This window comes from Mesoplodon bidens (genome assembly GCF_964165515.1).
Source record: "Mesoplodon bidens genome assembly, chromosome: 10".
Classification (NCBI taxonomy): Eukaryota; Metazoa; Chordata; class Mammalia; order Artiodactyla; family Ziphiidae; genus Mesoplodon; species Mesoplodon bidens.
This window is the reverse complement of record NC_138172.1, coordinates 27518891-27537844: the sequence shown is the minus strand read 5'-3', so window position 1 is coordinate 27537844 and position 18954 is coordinate 27518891. Positions and strand designations below refer to the sequence as shown.

The window sequence follows — 18954 nt, the reverse complement described above, 5'->3', positions numbered from 1 at the left end:
TCGCATCAGGTTTTGTTTTTTGAACAAAGATCGATCAACTGATGTGATGAAAGAGAGATGGATGGCTTTATGGGTAAAGAGAGAAAATAAAGCAAAACAAAAACCTCAGAGAGCATCAGCCACATCCCTTTGGAGGGACTGTGTCATATACTGCTCAACCAGCTGGCACCTCATGATTCTGTAGTGGCATTTCAAGGGTGTTCCATCCAGCCAAAGTCACTGGCACAGTGGAGCCCAGCCTAACTCTGCATCTGAGAGGAGCCTTCCTGTTTAAGTGTAGTTGACAGCATTTTGGCAAAGAAGTTGAGGTTTTCTTTTTGGATCTTGCAGAAGAGCAAGTTTTGCCAAAGCAGCTCTGCCCCGGGCAAGCTGTATTTGACTAACACAGCTCTTGCAAAGGCTGGAGCTGCCTCTGGGCTTGCTCGGTGGGGGCAAGTCTCCGGATACACCCGAAATTTTGGACTCTAGAAATAGTCTGGACACCTGTCTCTCTCTAGAAATGAGCTACCCTTTCATGATGGGAATATAGCCCCGGCTGGTGAATGGAAAAACCTAGAATGCAAAATTGCCAACCTGGCATTCTCTTCCTTAAGGGAAACAGGTGTCTCACAGGTTCATCCTTTACACTTCACAGTTGGGGAAAGCCAATTACACTTCTCTACTTGGGAGGAAAGGGTGCTCTCGTGGGAACACTCAAGAGAAGATTAGCTAGAGCTGACTATTAAGTGGAAGGGAAAATGGAACTTTTCCTTCCACATTTCTCTGTTTAACTGGGGAATCTGCCTTTGAATTCAGTCCCTGGTGGTTCTCAGTCTTAAACACTGCTATGGAACAAAACCGTTGGCGATTTCCACTGAGACATGTGTAAGCCTATATAAGCAAATGTGATCATTAAATGATACACACACTGAATATTGATCAAGGAATTAGGAGATCTTTCGAGATGGCAGCCTGGAAAGTTAAAACATCAATTCTGAGTGAATTAAAAGTAGGAATGAATAACATACAAATGTATGCAAAAGCAACTTTAAACATATTAGCGGTTGGTGGGCACACAAATTAGAAATGAGCTTCGTTTTAAACATGAAAACTTAAAAAAATACTTATATTAATCAAAACATATTGTATTTGTAAAATATGACCTTTTGGCTGGATGGCTGCACTGCACTCATAGAAACATTTCCTTCCTGTGACATAGTATCATGATCTACTTTTAAAAGGCTGAAGAAACATGCTTGACGTTTCTGCTCTTAGCAAAATAATATAGTGTATTACTAATGTTATTAATGATTCATTTGGCTATTAATAACTTTTATTAATAACCAGAGAGACAATTCCAAGCATTATATGTAAAAAGGGGGAATTTTCCTGTAGCACTCCTGGAACTGCTGATGGATATAACAAATTATTACTTTAGAGGGTCCTTTAGCAACTACCTAAAAACAAGTCCAGCTTATCTGTGAAAATCATAAGTGGATATCTCTGGATAGTGTAAGAAGTGTAAATTGCAATCCTAACAACGGATACATGTTAAAAATTAGACTCATTCATTCTGGGGACTGCTGAAAAAGGGTCGCTCCCATTCATATCAAAGGACCCATCCCTGCAGCACTGGATTAAAAAATTCTCATCTGCTCTCTCTCTCACACGGATGAAAGGTACAAATGTGTGCATGTCTCATTATTTCTACGGATGGCAGAGTCATTCCTTCCAGGATTAATTCTAATTATGTTGGGTCTCTGTGCAGAGAGGATATGGTTGGGTCTTTTCTCAAAGTCTTCTGCTTCGGGTTTATGGATGGGGTTAGATTTAAGACACAGAATGCCTTCCACTTTATGAGACTTTTGTTGCATGAATACATGTGGTACATCTTGTCTTCTCTTGGTGCTCTGAACACTAAAACCTCTTTCCTGGCTTACTCTTAGGTCTAATCCCTACTTAGGGGTATGGGGCACTCTTTGATATCTTTCTAGAGTTTATTTTTTTGTTTGTTTTTGTTTGTTTTTTTGTTTTTTTGGGGTTTTCTTTGCAGTACGCAGGCCTCTCACTGCTGTGGCCTCTCCCGTTGCGGAGCACAGGCTCCGGACGCGCAGGCTCAGCAGCCATGGCTCACGGGCCCAGCCGCTCCACGGCATGTGGGATCTTCCCGGACCGGGGCACGAACCCGTGTCCCCTGCATCGGCAGGCGGACTCTCAACCACTGCGCCACCAGGGAAGCCCTCTAGAGTTTAGAGGGGTGTTTCTCAAGCTTTTATGCCCTACCACCACCAGATTCCCCAACTGCCGTCCCCATGAAACTTTAATACCACCAATATACTGTATATCTGCTTATGTACTGTATATAGACCTGTGCTTTATACATATACACAACAAGAGGAAGATGTTTTTTTGTTACACACCCTCCTCTGCTGCCCCGTCCCCCCAAGAACCAATTTCCACCATCTTTGGGAGCTGTAAATCTCCTGTTCAGAATGCATGACCTAGTGAACAAAGTTCTAAACTTCACGGGATTTTAGAACCTCCCAACTATCTCTCCAACCTTACAGCTTGTCTCCTTTATAATCCATGCTGGCCCAAACCAAACATTCACTGTTTCTACTGCCTACCCTACTTTCCCCCCAATTTTACTTTTGCTCATGTTCTTTCCCAACATCCCTACCCCTTCTGAAATACTCTCCAAGCTATTTCCTTTATGACTCATCAGTGGAGGTTCATTCCCTTCTACCTGTGCTCTCATAACTCTTCCTTATGTTCTTTGTACACTGGTAAATATTTGAAGTCATTTTTCTTGTGTGCATGTTGCACAGACCCAACCAGATTGAAATCCCCGATCAGGGGAATGTATCTTTTGCTTCCTTCTCCCCATAGTTTTCCTGTGGTACTCTTACAATTTTCAGCCCGTACGGGTTTCTTAATAAATGTCAGCTAATCAATAAATATTTATTTAACACCTGTCCCAGGCCTTGCTCTAGGTGTTAGGGAGGCAGTGCTGATTAAATGCATCTATGAAGTGAATACGGAAAATCACATTTCCTAGGATGTTAGTATTGGAAAGTCTTGGGTATTCAAAGTTCCTGTTTTACAAAGGAGGATACTGAGGCTCAGGAAGGTCATCTGACTTGCCCAAGGTCACTCAGCAAATTACTGGCAGAGTTAAGAATTCTGACTCCTTGTCTAATACTTGTCTATTTCATACCAGACCACCTACATATTGCTAAGGTATCCTTGGTCTGACATTTTATTATCATTAAGATATTGACAGCTTTGACAATCTGGGAAAAGATGTTGTTTTGAAAATACTTTTCACATGTCTGTCTCAGGCAGAGAGAGAGAAAGTGCACTTTGAGAAATGAGAAACCCAAGGTTTTCAGTGTACATATATCAAGAAGCAGTGTTTAGTTCTATAATTCAGAATCATCCTGACCTGAAATGGGCAACAGTGAAGCGTGGATTCCTTGTGCCTGGAAGTGTTTAAGTAGAGACTCAGAGACAACCTGTCAAGGAAAGAGTAGTGCAGAGGGGTTTCTAGACTTGGCAAGCTCTGGATTAGATGCTTTCTAAGTTTTCTTCCACATAGAAGGTCAGGATGACTAGACGAGCAACAAACCAACTCTAAAGTGCTGGTAGAAGTGTGGTCCGTCTGTTAGGTAGGACCAAAACCTCATATTCAGGGCTGCTGGGAGGGTTCTGAACAAATTGCCCAGCTGTGGGTGGTGGCGCTATGACGTGTCCTCATGGACCCCCGGAGAAGGCCATGGGGTCCAGCCTGGGCTTGCCCTCGAGAGGCTATCTTCAGCTGTGGTTAGAAGCTATGGGATGACATTTTCCACCAATGCCTAGAGATTCAAATCATGACCATCATGATCTGGCTTAATGGAAACAGAGATGCAGCTTCCCTTTTCTCTCCTCACAGATGGAAGGCCACCCTTCTAGAGAAATAAGCAATAAGGACTCACATTTTACCCTTTTTATCAAATGACTTCAGTTGTATCAAACCGAAATGATGATGATATCTCTAGTTTCTTTCATAGGACCATATTTTGAAAAAAGAAAATCTGAACAATAAAGAATATTTAAAATCTGCTTTTAGCTACTTCGATATATTGGTAGCATTTCCCTGTCAGAGTTCTGTTTTTCTTTAACATTTGAAAAATTTTGTTAACTCTTGAACAACACAGGGCTTAGGGGCACTGACCCCTGCACAATTAAATATTCACATATAACTTTATATTTATCCCTTGTATCTTTGGTTCCTCCTTATCTTCAGTTCTGTATCTGTGGATTCAACCAATCTCTGACCATGTAGGACTGTCATTATTTACTACTGAAAAAAATCCACATATAAGTGGACCTGTGCCATTCAAACCAGTGTTGTTCAAGGGTCAACTGTACTAGTTTTTCTTGAAGTAAGCTTTGCAATGCATTTCTCAGTCATTTTACCTATAATCAGGTACCTATAATCATGACTTTTGAAAAGTAGAAGAACACAGCTATTCAAATATAAGAATTATTTGAGAGAAGGGCTGTTGGGGGCACGTGTGTGTGCGTGTGTGCGTGTGTGTGTGCGTGTGTATGTACACTGTGGGATCATGTGTCAAAATTAGAGAAGATTGAGCAAACAATCTATTTATCTAAGTCAGCTTCTTATTTTTGAGTGAACTTGGTGAAAAATATCCCCAAAAGATTATTCTTTACTTGGAAAAGAAAAAAAAGAACCTCTGCTTCTTTATCAACCCTCTATCTAGTGGTCAGATAGAAGCTCATACTTTCTCTTAGCATAGTAAGAAGTAGAGAGATTTATTCCTTCCTATCACATAAGTGTGTTCTCAATTTTTTCATACCCTTAATTTTGTGCTGGCCATCCTGCAAATCTGTCCCATGGCATCCACATTCTGTTTTCAAATCAGCTAATAAAATGTAGGTGATTTCAAACAATTTTAATTTAGCTTATGTTTTACTTGTCATTTTCCAATACCTCCACCTGCTCTGAAAAGCATGTACTATTTAGTATGAATTAAACAAACCACAGTCATATTCACGAGCCTACAGTACAGTTTTGGACAGCCAAAAGCTACTTAAGAAACAAAACACATCCCTATAAAATATTCTCAGGTTGTTAGTCACGAATGATCAATCCTTTGATAATTTTCTGATCTTTAAATTACTGATCCGAGAGTTCACACTTTATTTTCTTTTCACTCCTTAAAAAAACCCTGAGAAAACATTCCCAGACTAAGACTTCCAATTGTGAAAATGATTTCAAGTCTACCTTTACTTCTGACTGATCAAGTATACGTTATGGTTCAGAAGGCAGAGCAGTCATTAGCTTGGTTTCTAAAGAATTTAACAGGTTATAAAATGACTTCAGTGACATTATCACAGAGCTTCATGACAATTCTCAGACACTGAGTAGAGCCGTTTTTAAAAATTAGTTTTACAGATGAGAAGACAGTTAGAGAGGTTTAAGCCCTTGCCTTCTGGCTAGAAACTGGAGAACAAGGTCCCTACCTCTAGGGCTCCTTAAGAAACAGGGAAGGATACCCATCATTTCCTCCTGCGTGTGTTGGGGGTAGTAGCCTCCACATTTAAACCCAAGTAAGTAAATGCTACTTCAAGACCACTGCTACTTGCAAAATGTGAATATTACTCATGTTAACCTTTTCCTTTTTCACAGCTGTTCTGCACAGGACAACTGCCTTGATTCGAGTGAGCATTTAAAAAAATACAATCACTCATTCATGCTTTATCATCAAGGGTCCCGGTTCTATTCTCATGAGCTGAAAGTCAGCAGGGCTATATTAAGAGACTGTTATAAACCTGAGAATTACAAGCTAAAATTTAGATATCTTGGTACTTACAAATGAAGAGCTACTGCCTATTAACCTGCTCAGTAGGGCAAGTCAAGAAACTTCTCTTGTGGCTCAGATGTGGAAAGGGGGATGGACTGAAAAAGCTATTTTGCTTTGATTTCTTTATGAGACAGAATTTTATTCAGTGTAATATTAGAAGGAGGGTCTCAATTCAGAAAACTGCTTAAAGACAGGGCACAAGTTAAGGCTTCCAAATTGAGAAAAGTCTTTTGAATATTTGTTCTGGAAGTGCCTGGCAGTGTGCTGTGCATACCCCACTTTGCTCCACGCTGGTTGCCACATTCCACAGATGTAAAGAACCAGAAAGAACAAAATGCCTTTCCTACAGGAAAAAGGGAATCTAGCAGAGCAAAGCTACTATCAGGCTTTATTGAAGATTTTCAAACCATACCAGAAAATTCTCTCCGCCTAGGAGTTCTCCACTTCTCCAGAAAGGGGAGTCTGAGACTGACCCTCTGGCAGCCTTGAGTGACAGCCCTCCTCCTTGCTGGGGAATAGAGGTGGCACCAAATCTGCCACACCTTTCAGATAGGACCTATTTGCCAAGCAATTATGGAAATTGCCAAATTCACAACCTATAGGATTTCCTGTAATTGGTCCTACAGGATAGATATCCCATTTAAAAAAAAAAAAAAGTAGTGTGGTCAAATACATTTAGGAAACTCTGGATTAAGCACAGTCAAACAAGCTTCTGTATGGCTATATTCTTCGAGTTTTGAAATATGCTGGTGTACTTTGAGGCTCTCCAGGAGACAAGGGCGTGGGGTAGATGAGTGGATACGTAGAGCTTCCTAAATATATCTGGCCACAGAGTCCTTTTCTTGAGGAGAGTCTCAAAAGCCTAGACCAGGAAACGACAAACTCTGGCCCACAGGCCAGCTTCCTGTTTTTGTAAATAAAGTTTTAGGGGAACACAGCCACGCTTGTTCATTTACCTATCGTCTATTGCGGCTTTTGTGCTACACGGTAGAGTTGAGACTTGACAGAGACCATGTGGCTTGAAAAGTCTAAATATTTACTATCTGGCCTTTTACAGAAAAAGTTTGCTGACCCCTTGCCTAGACCCCTATGGAACACACTTTGGGAAACATCAATACCTAGGGATAAAACCACTGGAGTAAGATACACAGTACAAATATCACAGCCAGGCTTATATCCCGTATTGCTTATTTATCTTGTGCAATAAACCAAAGATTCCATTTCATAAAATACTTCCCCATCTCTTCCCCCCTCCCCTCCTTGGACAAAGAGGCCATGAGCATCATAGCTGGGAGTATGGTATTTGCTGTCTATCCATGTGAACAACGAAAACCATAAGACACCATTAATCCATTTCTGTATGACTCTGCAGCCATTTGCACCCAAACTCCGATGGTATCAAAAGAGGTTTCCTTACTTGACTGGTTCCCATGACTCCCGCTCAAAGCCCCTGTGAATGGATTGTGCAATTGAGGACTCCATCAAATCCACATATCTAACCACAAGTGGGGCAAACAGGTCTTGCAGGTGTTTGTGAAATTTTCCATTGCACAAATTATCTAGAACAGATAAGCAAAAGCTCGGTAAGAATCCACAGTTTCTCCATCAGCATGCAACGTACACATAGAGAGGACTGTCTTCTACATTAAATATACCGCTTCTAAAAAAAAAAGCCAGAAGGAAGAAGGAGAAGGAAGAGGAAGAGGAGAAGAAGAAGAAAAGAAAAAAGTACATGAGCGGTGTCATGCTTCAATCTGTGTGGAAGGAAAATGGAATTCAAAAACCTTTTACCCATTTGTCACTTCTAAAAAGGGAAAATAATAATGCCCCCTTAAAGAACAACAAAAGCAACAATTGATACTTTTTCCTTTTTTTTTTTTAGGTTTTCTTTGCACCTGTTCCCTTCCTTCCCCATACGTTACCAGGAAGAAAGAACATTCTGTACCCCTCTCTTCTGTCATCACTCTCCCTGGGGAGGAAGGTCTATTTTATAGCTATGTGTTGCTGTAAGATACTTGGAAATGCTTGGGGTGTTACTTAGCAAGAAATTGTTTTTCATCTAGGAAGCATCTTTTGATAAAAATTCAAAATGTGTAGAGGTCAATTTAGCTTGTTCAAGAGCAAATAAAACCCACAGGCACGGGCACCACTTTCTCACTGCTCTTCGGTTCTTCTGCCTAGTTGCAGGGCTTCCCTGCAACAGGACGCTTGTTGGAAGAAAGGGAATTTCATCAGCTGTAAGGTTTTTTTCTTTTTTCTTTTTTTTTTTTTTAAGTAATCATAAAACTATGAAGAGCTGTGTCCAACCTGTAGTCTGCCTGGGATAAAGATGTTTCAGGAATCTGTTAACTGCACACTACTTAGGAAAAACAGACAGTCAAAGATGATACATACAATCGGTCCGGAGAAAATCATTCAGCAGCTGAAACAGTGGAAAACTGTCCCATGTGTCTGGGGGCTGCACCTCTAGCGCTGCATCCATGTCCACTGCAAAGAGTGACAGGAACGTCTCGGCGTGTTCCACCATCAAGTCTGACCACCACGCAAAGGCCTTTGAAATGTGGCAGAGAAACAACAGAAAAGAGGCGATGAGCTTCTGTCTCCGACCTAAGATGTGAAGTTAAGGCCTGGCTGTTCAAGATTCACTGTGCATCCAGCAGGGTTTGGTAACTTTATTGTAAAGAGAACAGCTTTTTTGGATAGAGTTGGGCCTCTATGTGTCCCAAGGCAATGCTCTTCATGATTCCAAGCCTGCCTTAGAAAGTCTTTACTCTGACCTACCGGTCAGAGGATGTAGCTGTAGAAGTGACAGGTGTGGAACTTCTGTTCAATTTACAATAACTCAGTACGTTTTGAGTCATGCTCTTTATCACTCTTGTTGGCTAGTTCTTGCTCTAAAATATTAGAATTTGGGAGTTTCTTCACTGTGTTTATGGGTTTTCTGCTGGTCTAACTTGAAAATAGGCAATTATCATTTACTTATATCTACGCATCTGGGGCTTAATTGTCTGTGGTCTCATACAAGCTCAGCAACTCGTGTTTCCCTACACATTGGAAATGTTACTCCTATTTCATACCAAGGCGAAGGAAACCATTGTTGCAATTGTCACAAAACTTGTGAGTCGAAATCTCTTTAAGCAGGTAGCCTCCGGTTTTGCATCCTGTCCGTAGGAAAGATCAGGCTTTAAGCTAGGAGACACTCAGTAAGAGTAGAACTTACTTTTCTGAGGGCTGGACATGTATGTACATTGAAAACCAAAAATATCAGTGAAGTAACTCATTTTCATGCACATGGGTCCTTGGAAATCATTGTGCAGGGTCTCAGAGGTGACATTCACATCAGATGGGCCAGATGTGAATGCAATTCAAAGGCATGCATGCATGTTGACTAATCATTTCTGGCAGGGGGCATGCAGAATGAGTGGCAGTGTCAGAGGCCCCCCCCCCCAATCTTTTTTTCTTTTGCTGATTTCAAAGAGAGCAGAAAAACAAAAACAAATTGCCAGCCCCTTCTATTCCCCCACCTCCCCACCCAGTGCTGTAAAGTATTTATTTACATGGGAAACACTTCCCGGAGCATTCACCAAAAAAAAGATGAGAAGGCATTTGGAAACATGAAAGATGATTATGGAAATAATTCCATAAATGAAAGAGTTTGTTCAATGGCCAAGCTCTTCTGTGATCTATTAGTTATTTGGGGATATTCTAACAGCCACAAGGAGGCAGAATAGGGGTCCACCTCTTTTCTTTCATGAGATTTCATTTTACTTACTTCTCCTTTATCAACATGTGGCTGGTTTGCAAATTAAATGGAAAAAATCAAGTCATGGACCATTCTGCAAGGTCAGCTTGGCTGGAAATAGACACCTGCTGTTTCCATTACAATTGACAGTAAAACCTCACTGATTCACAGTAATGGGAGAGGAGAGATGCTAGTCTGTCAGCAAAAAAACCTAAATTACTGGGCTTTCTAAAAGAGAACTATTCTTTTGCTGCTTTCTGTATGCAGTCTGTACCAGGGCACCCAAGTAAAAGGTACTGATTATCATATAAATGTATCATAAATGTAGAAGTACTTTTTTAAAAAAAAACCTTCTAATAACTGTAGATAAATTGACCTATAAATTGAAGTCAAAGAGAGGGAAGCTTTAATTTTATAGATCCTGGGGTGAAACTTGGAAGACGAGCCTTTAGAATTTCTAGAGAAAGTTGAGACCATGTCAAATATTTTACTTAGGAGAAATTAAAAGAGCCACATCTACAATTGAATTGTCACAAATTAAGAGTAGTTGGGTCTGAATCGATGAGGTTTTATTGTAGTTTTACCACCTGGGGATGGGAGCCCTGGGTTTTGGGGCTTGTTCCACTGACTACGTGGCTAAATCCAGCAGAGGAAGAAACCCTCAACCCCACCCGCAGAGCTCTCCTAGCCATCTGCCTACTAGGCAAGGATCTTCTAAATATTGAAACTTGCTGGAGTCCCACTCCTGCCACCCAACCCTATGTGGAGGGCTGACTCTCATCATCCCTGATGCAGGATATTTGTAAAACTCACAAAGGCACACCAAATATTGGCTGGTACTTATTCTTTATTTATTTCACTTTGCATCTTCAGGGTGAGTCCAAGAAAATAGTTACTAGAGAGACTGAATTGCCTTCCCAGACACAATTTTGCTCTAGGATGACAAGAAAAAAAAAAAAAAACAAAAAATGAGACAAAACAAAAAACAAATCCTAAATGCCTGTAATTAAAAATTTCTCAGCCTAACCTCATACCTGGTTCTTACCAGCTTTATTGAAAAGCTGCAAACCAGAGGCCATAAGAAGCACCTATGTCTACTATCTACAGAAAATTTAGTCCCTTGTTAGAATTTGATAATGTATTGAGAAATTATCTACAGTTGTCACATTAATAATCATATAAATAGGTAGCCCTACAAAGAACAATGACTACTGTGATATGAATTATCACCATGGAAGTCTGGCAGAGGAACATAGGATTCTAGTGAAGGAAGAGAATTTAAATAGGGGGCGTTGTCAGAGAATTGAAGTCCAAATTTATTTTTCTACACCCAAGGTATTTCTTTCAGAACCTCATAATCAAACCTGACTCGCTGAGAACGAGAAAAAGATTCAGGCAAGAGCAGTAATCACCAAAAAGCCGTATCATAATTTTCATCAAACGAACAGAGTCTGTGTATCTAGGGTGGGCAAGGCAAAGGTTTAAAATAAAACAACAACAACTATATTTATTTATCTTATACTTGCTCATACAGGTGAATGCTATTTTTGTACATGAGCTAACTCAATGTCTGTGGGTGTCTAAAGTCTTCAGAAATCTTTTCCAAAGACAAGAAGGAGTTGTACTTTGGCTTCTATATACTTACCCAGTGCTTTTCATTATGAAAAGGCAAAGATGTATGCTTTAGGAGTATAGTCAGCCACACTGAACACACTCTATATTTTGTACACAAACTACATGTATATATGTACCCCTCTGTGTACCATAATACATATATACATATACATACGTATACATAGAGAGAGAGAGAGATTGGGCAAGTGAAGCAACAGTGCATGAAGGCGTAATTCCTGCATGTGTGCAGGTGTGTGTGCGCACATAATTTAGGCTCTGAGAGCAGAATTAAGCTGTAATTCAGAGATACGAGAGACAACTTCTACCGTACTGCACGTGTGTATACATGACATAGTCTTACCTGGGGGGGATTTTTTTTCTCCTGAAACAGTCAATTACTTTATATTGGAATTCAAAATAGTTTTAAGGTTTATTGATTTTTTTGGGGGGAGGCAATTCTACTTATCACTTTTATTTGTGTGGTGGTGTCACCAAACAGCATGACCACACAGCCAAGATCCATGCTGAGGATTTAGTGATTTTCTACAGTTTATCGAGCACCCAGAGAAGATGGCAGTGAGTACTGGCCAGTAGAAAAAAAATTTCATCTTTCATCCTTTTGGCAGCAAAACCTCATCCTCAGCGTGCCAGGGCAAATTCTACTTCCTTGTTTACAGCCCAGAGGCTCTTGACCAGGCTTTACCATGAAATCAACTGGGCAGTTTAAAAAATTACCAGTACTCGGCCCCTCCCTATGAGATTCCAATTAATTGAGCTGGGGTGAGACCTGGGCATCAGCAATTTTTAAAAGCTTCTGAGGTGGTTGAAATCTGTACGTGAGCATTGAGAACAGGTGGTGATGGCTTTCTGGCCCACTCTATCGTTCAAACCCAACCTCCTTCCAGCATATTCTGTCTGTGTCATTCATTTGGTACATTCCACATAGGTTTTGTCCTTTTTATGATTACATATGCATATATTTTGCTTCCTTAGTGACGTATTCCTAATAATACAATAGCCAAGCTTTGTGGAGTGCTTACTCTGTGTCAGGCATAATACTAGACGCATTACTATTGGCCTTCCATCCCAATGACTATCTGAGGTCCATTCTATGACTATCTCCAACTTACAGTATAAGAGAGGTTAAGTAACTAGGCTGAGATCACAAAGCAAGAAAGCAGCAAAGCTGGACTTCAAACTCAACCTCAGAGCCTGAACTCCTGGCCACTCTGCATACTATCACCTGAAGGTCAAGACTGCCTGATGCCTCCTTGTCCATCAAAAGAGCACTGAGGTAGCTGTCTCAGTGCTTAGCAGACAAGTAGTTTTTGATTGATTGAGTAATGAGGTTTTGTGACTGGGTGAAATGACGAATTTAGGAAATAATCCTGTACATTGATCTAAAAGCAAACTGGGTCTCCAAATTCTAAAGTATGCTGAAGTTTTCATTCTAACTTCTTCTTTTACAGTTATACATATACTTATTTCTATTCTTTTTCAGATTCTTTTCCCATATAGGACATTCCTAACTTCTAAAGTTAATAAACAAGAAAAGAATTGAATTGATTTCTACCCTATTTATGAATGGCTTTTGAATATGTAAGATTAAAATATTTTTGTGATGATGGTTATGAGGGCAGTTTAAGATGGTGATTAGCACATAGTGAAAAAGGGCTTTCTGGAAAAGTGAAAAACAAAATGTCTTCTTTGGATTATCAACTTTTCTTTGGTACCCCTTGTGAGTAATGTGGGAAAATATCCTCCTTTCTCAGACTGCAGCAGCCTCAGAAAATCACTTGATTGAATCAAACATATATGTCCATGTTCTTCTTCTATCATTCACTTAAAGAACAACTGTAAGTGAGGAAAACCATCTTCTTTGTATCCATGTCTTCGATAATTTGGTCTGACATCTTGGGAAAAGCCTCAATACCCACAGCAGGGGAGGAATGGCCAGACCCCTCTACGCCTCTGGAGATGATTTTGTGGACACCCGGAAAGAACACACTTACCATCACTTGAACCCCAGATGCCCCTAATCTGAAAAGCACGTTGCACAGGATAGAACAGAAAAACATTCTAGCCCAGCTTAATTTTATGTCTGAAGGTGAGTCCTAAGTTTTTACGCTTAGTGTGTTGATTTAGCCCCTCTTCTCACTCTCGGCTGTGCATTTGCTGGGTGCTGAAGGAGTTAGTTGTACCTGCCTCAAGGGGTCTCCACCCCATTCCAGAGAGGGTTTGGGGGGAAATCACGATTCTCTGGCACTCTCTCTATATATAAATACTGTATATATGGTTCACATACAGACAGCTGTAGAGGAAGATTAGTGTCACTCTGGCTAGCTACCACTGGTGACTACGCTCGATACTCATCTGCTGACGTAAAGGTTAAGTACAGACGGACATAGGTACTACGACAGGCTAAGGGGACAGAATCAAGGCAGGTAGGAGGTGTGTGTTGGGATGGAACTTCAGTGGTTTTTAAGTGTATCAATTGCTTCATGCACGCACAAGGTAATCTCCCACATTTACCCTGCCGTGGAGGGCCACCCATTGCACAAGCAGTCCACTGGCAATTGCCATTACATTCCTTGGGTCGGTGTTAGGAAGCAGGGGCACTGGGGAAAGTCCCATTAGAAGACATGGTACTGGAAGGGCATGCACAGACTGACAGCAGCTGGCTGACTCATTCATTTTGGTCACATACCTCTTTCCCCTGCCACGATCAGCCAAGATTGAATGGAAAAACAGGGAGGAAATTTAAATATGCAATCAGGCATTAGTTGGGATGACTGGCTTTATGGTGTATTATATATTATTTAACTATGCTGTCGATTTTCATTTAGTCATGGGAATGATCATTTTAGGTGCTTCTGACATTACTTTTATTGATGCCCCCTTTTTCTCCCCCTTTGCTGTAGATGTGCTTGGAGGGGAAGAGTGAGCATGAGTACAGTTTTCAAAAAGGCTGTTTTAAGAGAGATGATTTTAAATCTCAGTTTTGAAACAAGCAGTGATATAACAGTTTGATCATAATGAAATCTTGGAAGCTTTTCTTGGAAGGGTTGGGTTGTTTAAGTCCTTACAGGTTTGGGATTTAGTTAGCCTTGAAATCCCTCAGTTTATAAATATTATCAAAATAATCATTTTGACAGTGGTTTGTAAAAAAAAAAAAGTAAGCTGTATTTATTTAGATGTATGTTGGAGAATCGACAAGTTGAACAACACAGAATAATTTGTTTCTGTCACTGCCTTTAGCAACCCAGGTCATCTGAGATGAATAAATGAAGACTCTAGGGTGAGTGGACTAAGTTATGGAGATAAATTCAAAAAGACGGTTCTCGATCCACACACCAAATAAAATAAATCGAAACAACAGTGGTAGCAACAGAAACAACCACAAAAGACCAAAAAGTATTTCCTGTGTTCCTGACAATAACCATGTGCTGCTTGATAATTATCTTGAAGATATACTCACCTCTTTGGCTTGTTGCTAGAAACATCTGAAAACTCAAGATGAAACGTGTATCACGCAACCACTTTTCAGTTGCTTTAAACAACCTCCAAAGACTCCTCCTGCAAAACTGTCACTTTCATTCTCTTTACAAGGCCAGTTAAAAGAAATGGGTGTTAAGGCATCTTATTTACAAAGTTGCTGGTAGAATCAGTTCTGCAACATCATCTAAGGAACAAGAGGCTTTGCCCATGATGCCCGCTTACCTCTGCATGGTGTTCCTCGTTTTGCTGAAGAACTTCAATGACTAGTTCAGCAAGACGTATTGTGTCTTCCAGCTTTTTGGCAGGAGTGATTAACCGGCCTACATTTTCTGTAGTACAAGAATTTGTGTTAAAATTCAGCGAAAGCAGCAGGCTAGTTTTGTGGCCATTAGAACTAGTGGATAAGAAATTTCAAAGAGTTACCGATTGTTTTGAAAGTTTCATGCAAATGTAAAGTGCCACATAATCAGTAGTGAGCAAACCATAAAGCCATTTTATTATCATTATCACCATCATTATTATAATACATATTAAGAAAAAGCAGTGCTCCAGCTTCCAATTTGCTTATTTAGCTATATTAAGACTATGACAGCCCATTTCAAATTTGGCGACATTTTGTACACATGTTCTTTAAAGACAGCATAAATGGACTCTCTTATATCCCTCTCTAGACAGTGCTCATGCTTCCTGAGGTGAGAAGGTGTAACAGAAGCTTAGTCTTAATTGCTGCCACGTTTGTCCCTTAACAGTTGATACTACAGCATTGTTTTTCATTCTAGGTCTGCACGTTTAACAGGTATTGGAAAAAAGCAGATTCAAAGGTCTAGCTGTTTTAAATTGTCCAGGGAGGAGATTGAGAATTAACGGACTTTCTTGGGCCATTAGGTAGAAGGCAGGATAAAATTTTTAAAAGAGTGTTGGGTGTAGATTATTGGATGAAGTGGTTTGAACCACTGGTTGGTACAACTGAAATTTTATCAGTTAGGTGGCAACAATGTACTCCATCTTTTTCTTTTAGTTTCTACTGTGTTGAAAGGGCTTTGATCACACTCAAGAACAAACTGAACCCTGATTTCTGTTGTATCCTTTATAGAGCTAAATTCATGAATGTTTGCCAATATTATTATGTTACCAAAAATTACATTTTTTTTTTCCTGTGGGGGAAAAGAGTAATATTTGAAACATAAAGGTTTTCTTAGCCAATGAAATGGCTTGAATTCAACCAGTCTAAACTCACAGGGGAGCTTGTAGTTCATGCTCAGACCCCTTCAAACCTTGATGCCTGAGTCATTTAGAGCCCATGGGTGTAACGGCAATAAGGATCCTTGAGCACGATTCCACAAGGAGGATATATATGTGCACAAAAGGACTGCTGAAACTTATTTTAATCTCTTTATCTGAAGCAGGTGTGTTTTGGCTTCAGGATTTTTCTGGCTAAAGAAGGTTACTCAATACTTCACAGGAAGGGTTGGTTTGTTGTTGCTGGTTTGGTTTTGCGTGGTGTGGAGTGGGAAACAAAATCGTAGAGCTTGTTAATTAAAAAAACAAACAAGCAGCTCCTCATAATTTTTTCCTTGTGCATTTGTTAAAGAGGCGATGAACATGTCAGATGATTAGTAATCTACGATTTAGCAACGAAAAAGAAAACTTCTGTGAAACACTGTGCAAATGGAGTGGTCCAGCCAATGGGACCTAAGAGTGATGGACCTAAGAGTAAGGTTATTGAGGTGTTGAAAGTTTCTCTCCAACAGAGCCTGATGACTGGTGTGACACTGGGCTTTGTGGACTCAGGCCAATGGAATGCTCCATTGTCTCTGCCAGGCTCAGCTGGAAATGTGGCTGCATATAAGGTTAGGACATGAAGGTGGAAGCTGTGGGGAAATAAATATGCAGATTAGGCAGAGAACCTCCAATACTCAGAGTAAGGAAATGTGCAGAGTTTAAGGGCTGACAGCTCATTGCCTGGTCCGGAGCAATAAATATTTGGAGAAAGAATGAGTGACAAGATTGATTATTGTGCTTTGGGGGCACCTGGTCTGTTTATAATTTCATAAGTGGACTATCATAATTCTGTTAGTAGACTTTCAGGCATTTCTACAAACATACTGTGTATATATGTTGGGGTAATATGTGTAGAGTGAGGTATTTGCATTTTGATAGTAAATATGCAAAGGCTACTTTTTTTTTGTTAGTTGATATTCACATTTACACATCAATTTGCAAATTCCTCATCCTATGCTTATTACCCATTTGACACATACACCCACATACACACATCACACACTTACATACATCTTCTAGGAAGCAGACAAGCCTGCATGTTAATACAAATCTGCAGAAAATCCCACTTGGGGCACATCTTTGAAATCTCTTACTTTCAAAATAGAGAACATTGTCCTTTCAGGTGGAACACTCACCAAATCTAGGGGAATTCTATCTGTCCATGACATATGATGTAGAAATGGAAATCACATCAATATTTTTATGTACTTTTATTTAGAAGCTGTGAATGATTTTTGTGTTTGGAGAAATCCAAGATGCGTAAACTAGGATCACCTGAAGATTTGTTTTAATATGCAGTGCTCTTAGATTGACTACCATATATATCAATAGATACACATAAAGTGTACATGCGCACGCAGTCTTTCTGTGAGTGTGTACACATGCACGCAGATATGTGTATGCCTGATGTATATATACAGACAGTATGTTTAATAAAACCTTTTGCCATTTTGCTTTAACATGCAACCATTTACAGACAGCAGGTTAAGTATCCTTGAATCTAGAACGCTTGATCTTCCAGTGAACCCATGTAGCCAGACTTTTATTTATTATTAATTAGCTGCAATTCCATTATCTGCAGATCAAGCTACTTTACTGCGACACAACTATAATTTCCTCTTCACCTGCATTGCTAACTCACTAGCTAGTAAAAATGGTACAAAAATCAACTTCTTTAAGATGTTGTCTTTAAAGAAAATATTGTGCAAAATCCTCTAGTCACTCCTCCCTCCCCCACAACAGAGGTCAAGGAGAAATTTGTGCTTAGAAATGATTTTTTTTGGTCACAGCTGCTGTCTGCAATATCTGGAAATGTACTGCAATATTCCTATCACCCAATCTTGTACTAGCTGGAGCACTGACGAAGGGGAACTAAAAATACAATATTCTTGGTAAACATTTCATACAACAGAATTGAAGCTCATAACATAAAAAAAAATCGTCATGCAAAATGTTATGCAACAATGTTATTTTGTGCTGACATTGAGGTTTGAAAATGTTGCGTATGTCAGACAGAGCTAGACAAAAAAAAAAAAAATGTGGACATTGGGAAATAAATGCTCTCTTTTCGAGTCTCTCAAAACCTACAGTGTCAAACTCGAGAGTCTGGGCCTCAGGTTAGTATGCTAAACAAAATTTCCAGAGGAATGAACTAAAAAAGCAAACTAAACTAGAAAGCTGTCGAATAAAGGAAAGGTAGAAGTTTACAGTACTTGATTTTGGCCTAGGCATGCCTTTGAGCCTCTGATATAACATGCTGGTCTGCATTTGGGTGGGTGGAGGAGGCCCAGGAGGAGGGGGAGTTGCTCGGGTAGGTGAAGAGAGATGGTAAAAAAGTAAAGAGACAAAGTGACTGTCACGAAGGATGACAATTAAGATGACAAACTCTGAGAAGAACAAACAAACAAGCAAAAACGATCAAACACGAATGGAGAGCTGCTGCTTCCTTGGCGTGACTGCAACGTTACAGAAGTGTGACACTGTTTGACGAGGGACGGGACTCTTACCAGCACCCTCAGCACCACCGTACTGAGACACTCAGAAGCAGAATGCAAATCCTGGATGCCTTCATCCAGATGGATACACATGAATGATGGTGGCGGCATCATTGACCGAAAGAAGATAGACTTTTTGTACAATAAAGAACACCTATATGTTAATAGCTGCTTCCTCCTTCCAGGTGACCAGAAACAGCCCTCGATGTTGACATAATTGGAGGATCTGGCTTCTTGTCCCCAAGATGTGACTTCACTTCCTATGTAACCTTGTACCTTCTACTTAAGCCTCTCTGTGCTTCAGCTTCCTCCTCTATAAATTGAGATTATTAACATCTTTTTTGTGTACCTTGCAGGGTTGTTGATAAGAACAAATAAAACAGTGCATGGGATGGATCTCTGTAAAGCTTCAGGTGCCTACAAATGTTCATTGTTATCTCCTACATTGTGAGAAGGCAGGAATTAATTGCTTTGC

The 18954-nt window shown here is 40.1% G+C and overlaps 1 protein-coding gene across 11 annotated transcripts in view; it reads right to left on the bottom strand.

Moving 5' to 3' along the window:
* CADPS (calcium dependent secretion activator) overlaps positions 1 to 18954 on the bottom strand; it is a 478170-nt gene that overhangs the window by 86519 nt on the left and 372697 nt on the right. For 5 of the 11 annotated variants that reach the window (XM_081245093.1, XM_081245090.1, XM_081245096.1 and 2 more), the window contains 4 exons: positions 14926 to 15032; positions 9622 to 9642; positions 8244 to 8400; positions 7267 to 7408 (listed from right to left, as the gene is read on the bottom strand). In XM_081245093.1, coding sequence (XP_081101219.1) covers positions 7267 to 7408; positions 8244 to 8400; positions 9622 to 9642; positions 14926 to 15032 — 427 coding nt within the window. Of the gene's footprint in view, positions 1 to 7266; positions 7409 to 8243; positions 8401 to 9621; positions 9643 to 13912; positions 13922 to 14925; positions 15033 to 18954 lie in introns of all 11 variants that reach the window. The other 6 variants (XM_081245089.1, XM_081245086.1, XM_081245094.1 and 3 more) reach the window with 2 other exon arrangements.